This window comes from Anopheles aquasalis, chromosome 2 (genome assembly GCF_943734665.1).
Source record: "Anopheles aquasalis chromosome 2, idAnoAquaMG_Q_19, whole genome shotgun sequence".
Taxonomy (NCBI): domain Eukaryota; kingdom Metazoa; phylum Arthropoda; class Insecta; order Diptera; family Culicidae; genus Anopheles; species Anopheles aquasalis.
The window spans coordinates 6815001-6825000 of NC_064877.1; the positions used below are offsets into that span (position 1 = coordinate 6815001).

Genomic DNA, 10000 nt, shown 5'->3' on the forward strand with positions numbered 1-10000 from the left:
GAATTAATGAGACAATATAATTAATATAATAATTATTAGACAATATTGTCATTCTAACTCTTCCTTCCACTTCCAGCTACGCCTACCCACAGCTGTCGAAGGTGTTTTACGACACACTGTCGCACTCGATCGTGGTACCGATCTCGGTGATACTGGTGCCGTACTTTAACCCGATGCTTCCACCGTACCTCCACTACGCCTCACTCGGCACAACGCTCGCCAAAGAGATCCTCCGTTCGATCACGAAAGCCTTCGAGACGAAGGTGATGCAGTGTGTGCCGAGCGCCGTGAACGTCTTCTCCAATGCGAGCCGCATGGAGCTGCTGATACACTCGGGTGGGCTGCAGATCGCGTACCACACGCTCCTGTCCTTGTCCGGTCCGATCAAGGGGATGAACCGGCTGCCCGGCCTTAGCCTAACGCCACCGCAAATCTTCTTTCTCATCTCGGCCCAGGAGCTGTGCGCGGCATCCGAGTACAGCGGGATCGACGTCAATTCAAGTGATTTCGATGAAATGTAAGCGACGAACCGGACATTGCCGTGAGTGCGTTTTGTTAATTGATCAACCTTTCCCTTTGTAGCTTAACCTGGCTCATCTCGCAGGGTGGTAGCGCAGCGGATGTCTTTCAGTGTCACTCGACCACTAAGCTAAGCTACCAGAAGAACTGCGACATCTGGTAGGAAAGGTGACATCAATGACCGTACAGGAAATGAATGAACGGACGCGAAAGCGTGGATATCCCGTGACAGAAAGTGAAAAACGTGGGAAACAGTAAAGTATAATAATCAGACGTGGTTGTCTTGTGAACTGAAACAATGTGTTTTTGCGTAGAGAGCGGAGAGAGAGAGAGAGCGCGCGCGCACCGCGTCGTGGTAGAACCGTTACTAGTGATACTGACAGGAGCAATCTTTGGTAGATAATTAAGGCATCAAACCAACACAACAAGCAAATATTAGCGAATGAAAAGTGGAAGCGGAATTTATCCTGTCCGGAGATCATCCAGGTTTAGGAGATCGACGTCGACCCACCCCGCCTCCCGTCACCCTCGTGATAGCTGCCTCGGAATTATGCGTTGAGTGTGCGTAGCTAATAAACTAATCTATATATATACACATCCATACTGTTCTTAGTCCCCAGATCTTATGAGATGAGCGAAGAAGGTAGAAAAACAAGAAAAATCAATCGATGCTAGGAGCGTTGGCCGGCAGATAGGAGGCGAGCGAGCGAGCGTGCCGTTAGTGCGTACAAACGAACACTGTTTGTTGCAATTAACATTTATTCACATTTAGAAAAGGGCTTTAAAGTTGCGTTACCAAAAATGTGAGAAACACTTCTTCGTAGGTTAGGTTTCCTTGTTGCTGTTGTTGTTGTTGTTGTTGTTCTGCATCAACCAGAAGACGATGTCAATTATGTTTCGGTATGACTCAAAGTTCCATCCATGCATTACGCACGGTTCCACGTCAAGCAGAAAACGGAACAAGAACTGGTTCCAACAATCATTCGGATCATTTCGGCGAGAGAGCGAAACCGGCCAATGCAATGATTCTGTTTTGCCGGTGCCGGTCCATCGGAAAGCTGACACGCGCGGGCAGCATAGACTATGACAATACACTCTTCATCACCTAGCGCCCTAGGGAAAAGTGGAGAGCAGAGGGAGAGTAGCAGATGAACAGTATTCAGCAGTGGCATTGTTGAGCAATTAGTAAGCAGAAAGAGAGCGGCGAAAGGCGAAAGAAGCGCATTCTTTGTAACCATTTCCCTCCGTTTTTTCCCTGTAAGCCTGTATTAGGAGCGCGATGCAGTGCCTCCCCACCTCCTCCCCCTCCCCCTGATAACCGGACCCATCGAAAGTTTGACAAGAATCTTTACCGCGGACGGATTTAGGCGGCGTTTCGTTTTACCGATTTCAACGTTAGAATGCGAGACCGCGAGATCGCTTACGTATTTACAACTGCAATTACAGCCTGTGAGAGAGTGTATGTGTGTTTGTCGTGTGGTCGAGTGGTTTTTATCTGTATCCTTGGGTGGATGGATTGAGGATCAGCCATAATCAGCGAGTACGGAACCAATTCGATTTACACATAAAACAAAAAAAACGTCCTAATAACGACGCCCCGTGCGCCAAGTAGTTGTAGTGCGCCAAAGAGGTTGATTCTATCATAGAAGTTTAGAAAGGAAGGAAACGGTTCCAGCTGTAGGTTGGCACTGGCAGGAAGGAATATCACTAGATCACCGTAGTAGTATGTGTGTGTCTGTGTTTGTTGATAGGAATCCCGCTCTTTCCCATCCGCGGATCCCACCCTCCGGTAGCGTGAGCACGCGCACCGTACGTAGCCGAAGTGTACCTTAAAGACGAAAGTGTTGTTGATAGAGGACCTCCCTTTCGTCGTCCCTCGCCCTCTTAGAACTGACCCCTTAAGCTAGTAGCTGCTGTTATCCCGTACAAGGGTGTAGTGTAAACGAATGTTGCTCTTCCCAATCACCAAGCACCAACACAATCACCACCACCACCACCACGACGATCCGCGGTTTTAGGCGCGTTACCAACGGGAAACGCTGTTTTTAAGCAAAGGGACCCCCGAAATGTTGATGCCGCGGTGGCGTTTTACTGAGGAGTTGTAGCACTGAACCTGGAATGTCACCCCCGATGTTAGGAGCATCACATTTTAACCACATTCACTCCACTCCTTGTTGTTAATCCTTCCTTCCCACTCCAAACTGTAGCTGCTTGTAGCCTTCTGTTACACTTTTACACCTCTGAAGCTCCTTATAGAGGCAATCGGTTCCCGATGGATGGCATTTTAATCCGCATTCTGTTTAGACCCAGAGAGACAATGAATCTACTGCTCTAGAGAGAGAGTGAGAGAAGGTCAGTGGGCAGTGTGAACCCGTAGAAAATGGTGCCAAACTAGTGATTAAAAGGATAATTTAATTCGCGTGTATGAGTGTGTGCGGTGCATGTATGTGTGTGTTAGAATGTTTGTATGAGTGAGATTTGATGTGAGTGTGGATCCTTGAAGAAAGGAAATTGAATTGAAAGGGGGCAATATTAAATATTGGCGTTTGGAGCGTTTGGTGGGTGCACCGAGCGCACCACCCGTTCAAATCAAATCAACACGCCGTTTTAGACGGCGTTGCGGCATGTAATATGTGCTGGAACACTGAGATAGAAGCTAGCAATAAATACAGTAACGTTCAATGAATGAAACCCTGTGTTTGATCGGTCGTTCTCGATATGCTATCAAGGAATCGAGGACGTCAATATGCTGCTATGAAAGAAATTCAAAAGAAAATTGATTATTCACTTTTGTTGTGTTATTTATAATGCATTACTTATTTTACACAGTGTTTTTTTGTTGTGTTATTTATAATGCATTACTTATTTATTTTTACATTTTACTGATCTGTTTTATGGGAAGTGATAATGGAACATCGATTTTATGTTTCATTTTGATTATGAAAGTCGACGATACTTGCTAGTTCTCAAATGATGTTTTATGCAAAGAAAGTTTTGATCCGAAAAAACACAAAGTTTCAATAATTGTCTCTATACCAACGTCACTTATGTTAACGAAACTTTTTTTTGCGCCCTAAGGTAACACACGGATCCAGGTGCGATAGAACGAGTAGCATGATTAAAAATTTATTGACCATTCTTACAGCGTGTTTCTCTAAAAACGTCCAACTAAACTCCCACGGGCCGCCTCAACCCAACGCATTTCCAACACGCCAATCAATCATATTCACTAAAGAAAGGAAAGAAGGAATGTTTTTTTTCTGACTCAAATCAAGTGTTGCTATCAATTCCCAGCGACAACAAGTCTTCATCATGCAAATGCTTCATCATCGCTTCCACTGGAGCACGTCGAAGCGCCCCAAAAAGCTGCCAGCCCAGTTTTGCCAGCCACCCATCAATCATTAGCGTAGAACGGTGGCACATGGAGAAGGAGATGGTGCCGCGATCATTTAATTGGTGAAAATGATGGCCTACCATACATAATACATTCTCTCGCGACCACTAGCAACAAGGGGGGGGGGGGGGGGGCTGAGCGCGTTCTGGCGCACGTCCGACCGGTCCAATGGAGCGAAGCGGAGATCGATCAATCAGCGGCTTAATCCACGACAAATTGACAAACTCATTGCTCCACCAGGGAGTGCGTGCTGGTGTGGTGTGGTATGGGACGAGTAGCAGCTCCAATCTTGACGCCCCAATGGTGTCCATCAAGTGGATGAGAGGAATTAATTTCTTTCTAGATCGAAATCCCCATCCCCCTACGGTGCTGCGGTCGTCACCATGCATCGTAGTAGGTCGAGGAGCGAGGATGTCATAAAATCAAATGATTTGACACTTGTTTTCCCCAACGAAGCGGCTGTTCCCGTACGTGTGCGAGTGTGTGTTGAGCTGAAGATTCTTGTTTTTTTGTTCCTCGGAAAACTCCTGTCTGCTCGTCTCGTTGTAAGGTATACGGTGGCCAATCAAAGCCCAAATAAGGTAAGTATTTGAGAGGTTTATCGAGGCGAAAGATTCGAATTTGGGGCTTTGCCTTTTATTTCTCTCGTTGTCAACTTCTGTGTTGCTTTGATTGCATTCACGGTTTGTTCTTTATAATTTAAATAATTCCGATTAACGGCTCTAAATCGAAATTGATCACTGCCAGTAATCCAAATAGAAACCTCGTTGACCAAAGTTCGATGAAAATTAAATCCAACTAGAAACACCTGAAAGCATCCTTTTGTTATTTTAATAAAACTCTAGGAAAACACTCTCGAACGTGGCGCAGCGATGTCACGTTTCGATGTTTATCCAATTATATCGAGCGAACCACACACTCACATACGCATCGAACCCCTTCCACACGTGACAGGGAAATTGCATTTTTATTACATCATCGGCCCCGAACAGATTATTGTGCACTTTCGGAACCCACCTCCGTAACAACAAACACCAGCAAACAACAACAACAACGACGGCCGATGGTCGACCGCATCCGATATTGTTTGTTTGTCTGATGCACCCATTTCGACCGGAAATCACGTTCGCAATCTTTGCCACTCTCATCATCGTGCACGCTTGTGGCATTATGCAAAACACCTACCCCCCCCCCCCCCCTCCCCGAAACGCGTTGATTGTGGTTGGCACGGTTTAATTCCCCCCTTTCCAATTTTCATTTCTCTGCCTTCTCCTCCTCCTCCCCATCGATACAGCTACTTATCGAACATGTTGCAGGTACTTTGGAATTGCATACTGTTCCTGCTGTTACTCGGTAAGGTTGGTCGATGCTGTTCGATCGCTGGATGCGAGTTGCTAGGTAATGATGTGAGCTACTATGATCTCTACTGTGCCCCGCAGGACTCTTCAAGGCATCGCTTGGTCTACGGTGGCGTTGGATTGGAGTGTGGAAGTACAACGAGCTGCATTCGTCCCTCATTTATGATGAGTCAAGCAGGTGGCCCCCTCTTATTACGTCTATGGAAAAACAGAGAGATGGACTCATTCCTTCCCCATTTCAGGTTGAAACAGTTCTTAGTGAATTTCGTATTTTTCCTCGCTTATCCGGGTGTACTGGTGTACCGTTGCTATCAGGCCGAAGCAAGGTACGGTTGGGAGCGAGAAGAGGACGACCTGGTGGAGTTGATCGTCGACAAAGGTCTCGGTGAGGATGAGCTGCTCCGGCAAGGAATGCTCCGTGGTCGCATGATCATTCAGAAGCAAATCATTCTGAACGATTCACTGGAAGAGGATCTCGAAGCGTCTCAAGGCGTCGTACAGGAAGACGATGATGAAGATGATAGTTTTGAGATGTCAGTACAAGGCGGCCGCCGCCGCCGCGACGACGACGGCGACAATGAGGAAGCTCTGAACGACATTAGCTCCGAAGAGAGCGAGAAACCTCTTAACCTGTCCAAAGATTGCAGGATAGCTGAACTAAGGCACGCTTCCGTTTCCAGAGAAGTATCCGACGACTCTCTGGACCAGGATGAGGTCGAGCTGTTTCAATCCACGCTGATCGGCACGCAGTTTCGATCCATCCCTTCCTCATCGTCGTCAACGATCAAGAACTTTAAGTAGCGCCACCTCGTGTTCTTCATCTGGATTCCTGAAGAGAAGGAGAAGAAGTACATTTACCATTGATTTACTAGCGAGACACTTTCTGGGAGCTCGTGTTGAATGAAGGGAAATGAAAGTTCCCAGCCCTCGGTCTATGATGTCGTCGATAATAAAAATGAACCACCATCAACTGCACATCGTCTCGCCTGCCACCGATCGTGCAGCATAAATCTTTCTCACTCCGATCATCAGGGTTCGGGGGTGCGTAACCCAAATTTATGAGCTACGAAAACGCCGCATAATAATAATAGCGAACGAACCTCTCCCGGGCCGGGCGACTGCTCAATCACTTCCATCGAGCGATCCCGCAGACAGCTGATGGATTGCCCAAATGTTCACACCCTCATCGGCCTCCCCTGTCTATAGTGTGACTCATAAATGTGGAAATGTTGTGCAACAAATGGGCCTCACGTTCTTCCGCATGCCGCCGTTGCTGTTGTTGAGTTTGATTTGGGTTTCGGTTTCGGAGTGAAAGCAAAAATACATCCCAATGGCCACGAGCATGAAAATTAAAAATTAAATTCCTCCTCCCCTGCCATGATGCAGGCCGAGCGCGCGCTCGCCGATGGGGGTTGTGGATCTATTTTCGGAATGTCGTCGGCTGCAGCGTTCGCGCTCAGTTTGATCTCCATTTCCTTTACCACTGCGCTCTGGCTGGCTGGCTGGCTGGCTGGCTGGCTGGAGGGGTTGTCCTCTGTGTGTCTCTGTTTGGTCTGAGTGGTCCGAGAGTCAAAGCAACCACAAAACGGATTGATGAATGTGACTGGCCGGTCGGTCGGTCGGCAGATGCATTGCGGGAGCTAATGTTTGCTTGCTAGGCCCGGCATGTGGTGCCATCAGGTAAAGGCCAAGCGAGCAGAGGCGGAACGAATGGCCCAAACATGTTCGATGCGCGGGGGGAGGGGGGACGTGAAACGGGGGCAGCATAATGATAACACGACGCCTCCGAAGGGGTTCCATTTAAAGTGTTAAGAACCGTCCGCCGCCGTGCCGCCGTGTCCGTCCGTGAGACAAACAACATTAGGTGTTTGGCATGGCCTGGGAGGGCATGGGTGTGTGGGATGCTGGCAGACGAGCAGCCAGAATTTATGATGTTGGATGGTCGGGTGCGTTGCGTTGCGCAATGCAACGTGAAGAGCGTGGCCGCAGCTTGTCTTCGCTTCGAAGAAGGCATTCTTGGGACGCGTTTGATCGGGAGGCGCTCGAGACGGGCGGGGGGGATGCTGGCGATTGGAAGGGCCAGGTTCCACTGCCGATGGCCCACGCCGGGCCGGTGTAACGGTGTCAGCTCGATCGCTCTTCTTCGGGAGCTAGAGAGGTGGTTCAAAGTAGGCGATGAAAACACGTCCGTGAGATGTGCAAACGATCGAAGACGTTGGCGACGGTGTGGGGAGCGAAAGTCGCCTCAAGTACACCAAGATCCAGAGGATAGAAGTTGGAGAGATTATGAAGTTTTTTATTTTGGGATTAATTGTTATCATACTTTATGACGGATTAAGCATCAGTCAGGCATCCGTTTTGGCTTCTTATCTTAGCTTAGACGCTGTTTCATAGTTATCCTAAGATGGTCTGTTCTAGAAGTTGAAATAATCAACTACTACTGACGAGCTACCTAATTCAGTTCTTGTTATTAAAGAGAATGGTGATTTTTCTTAATTACGGCTGTTCTATTAGCAGTATAATCTGTCCCTTTAATAATTCCGGTTTTGGTGTTCTTTTTTATGCTAAGAGTCTAAGCAACCGCCTTTAGGATGCTGTTCTCAAGGCAACTTCTTTTGAAAAATATAATTAATATTTCCTCAATATAATATCTCCCTAATCTTACTTGTATTGATGTTCTATTTCTCTAGAAAAAGATCTGAGAAGATTCTCTCCGAGCTTACAATAAAACATAACCTTGAATATAACTATTGATCATTCTCCAGACGAGGCATTGAACTATTTTATAAAATCACACATTATATGGCGTGACTCACTTGAAACACTCGAAGGCCAACGTGATGATGACATGGCTGATGTACTGGTTCCCAAGATTGAAACTTCTTCTCAAAGAACCTTGTGGCTCTGCCTGTGACCGCATAAACCATGAATCATATCGTCTCTCGCACTAAGTCATTCATCGTTAATTGAGTTAAATTCGACGGACGGACCGGCGAGCGGCCCATGGATTCCAATTTTCAACCCGATTTCCGATTTCGCAATCTTCGAAGGCAAGGCACGTTTGACGGCGGTGGAGCGGGATCGTGCTCGTGCACCAACGACCATACTGGGCACTGTACTGGGGCGCTGAGGGAAAACACACCTCAGGAATGCAAGCGGGTCAAGCGAGCGTCAAGTGGGCGATAGCAGGCGATGATGCTCCTCCTGCACACACCCATCCAGCCTCCAGAGCACCCCACAGAGAGAGAGAGAGCGAGAGAGAGAGAGAGCAGACAGCACCGTCATGATATCGCAGCACACCGCGCCTTTTGGAGCAATGTGGAGCAGCTCGTCGTGCTTTCGTTTGGGCCTTCCGGTTCGGGATCGGAGGCTTGGCAGCATCCACCGCTACCCTGGTCCACCTCTTGCTGCCACTTTCACAAACTCCGCGCACACCAACTTCGCTTTGCCATCTACTTTGTCGTCGCTTCTGCCATCGCTACTTCCCCCCCCCCGGTTCCCTCACCATCCGGTGTGCCAGGCCACTCGTGATTATCCCCTTCACCCACCAGGGCCTCACCAGGGACACACGAGACCACCCTTTTTTGCGCCGTGGAAAGCGGAGTCTACCTACGAGTGGCCGCTGCTGGAACGGTACGGCATGCTGTTTTTGTTTTCACTCGTTCTCACTCTCGCACACGATGGGGGGGGCTCGGATACCGCGTGATTGGAGGTGATCTTGGCGATCCTCCACCGTTCTCCGCTCGATCATGCAACCCTCTCCTTTTCAATTCACGATCGGACCGTTGTCATCCATCCTCTCCGCTAGCGAAGTCAATACAGTCCTCGCTCTCGATTGCGCGCCGGTGCTCGCGGTTCGGGGTTTTTGGATCCCCGGAGGCGCCAGCTGACGAGGGTCTTGTCTACGACGACGATTCCGCGAGATGATCAACGGGCCCCGGGGGGGGGGGGGGGGGGGGGGGGGGCGATGAAGCCGATGGCTACAGTCGAAGGGTGGTTATGGCGATGGTTTAATAGAGGAAATTTGTGGAAAACCTATAAATAAAAGTAATTGTTTAGGAGAAAATATTCAGATGTTTTTGTGAAGTACGTAACATGTGACTTAATGATAACGGAGCTTTTCAAAAATAGTACAACTTTGGGAATTAAATTAAAAAAAAGCACAAAAAAAACATCTGCAATCTTTGTATGATTCTGTTCCAATATTGCGCTAAATGAGTTAAAGGTGTTGTACAAAAAAAAGTAGCATTTCTGAGCTGAGTCTATAGATAATTCTGTAAGCCTGTATGTATTCGAAAAACGAACTGCGATAAGTCGCATTAATAGTATGATTTGCTGATTAGTAAGTAACTAGCCACAAGCAACAAAGGAAAACAATAACCTGATCTTGGTTGACCAACCAGGAACGTCGCCTGCTGCGAACCGCTGCACCAAATGGTTAAGCCGTTCGAGCATCGCGGCCTGCTTAGCCGAGGTGCGACTGTAGCTCTGCGTTGGAGAGCAGCAACCGCGTGGAGAGCGCCACGACACGCCACGCCAAGCGAGAGCGCGTGAGAAGAGCGCAAGCGCATGGCCCCGTGGACATGGGGTGTGGTGCTGGTGGGGTTAGCCGCGTGGTGATGCTGGCTAGCCGACCGGGTGGGTGAGGGTCTGGTATCGAACGCTGGAAACGCTTTTTTCTCTTTTTATGCTCGCCGGATTGATCCCGTGAGGGCCGCCCCGACAACGA

General features: G+C 48.4%; 1 protein-coding gene across 1 annotated transcript in view; it reads left to right on the plus strand.

Moving 5' to 3' along the window:
- The window catches only part of LOC126571077 (uncharacterized), a 16886-nt gene extending 13696 nt beyond the window's left edge, over positions 1-3190 (plus strand). Inside the window, exons 9-10 of the mRNA XM_050229316.1 lie at positions 77-517; positions 583-3190. Coding sequence (XP_050085273.1) covers positions 77-517; positions 583-682 — 541 coding nt within the window. The 3' untranslated portion in view covers positions 683-3190. The remainder of the gene's footprint in view (positions 1-76; positions 518-582) is intronic.
- The last annotated feature ends 6810 nt before the right edge of the window (positions 3191-10000 follow it).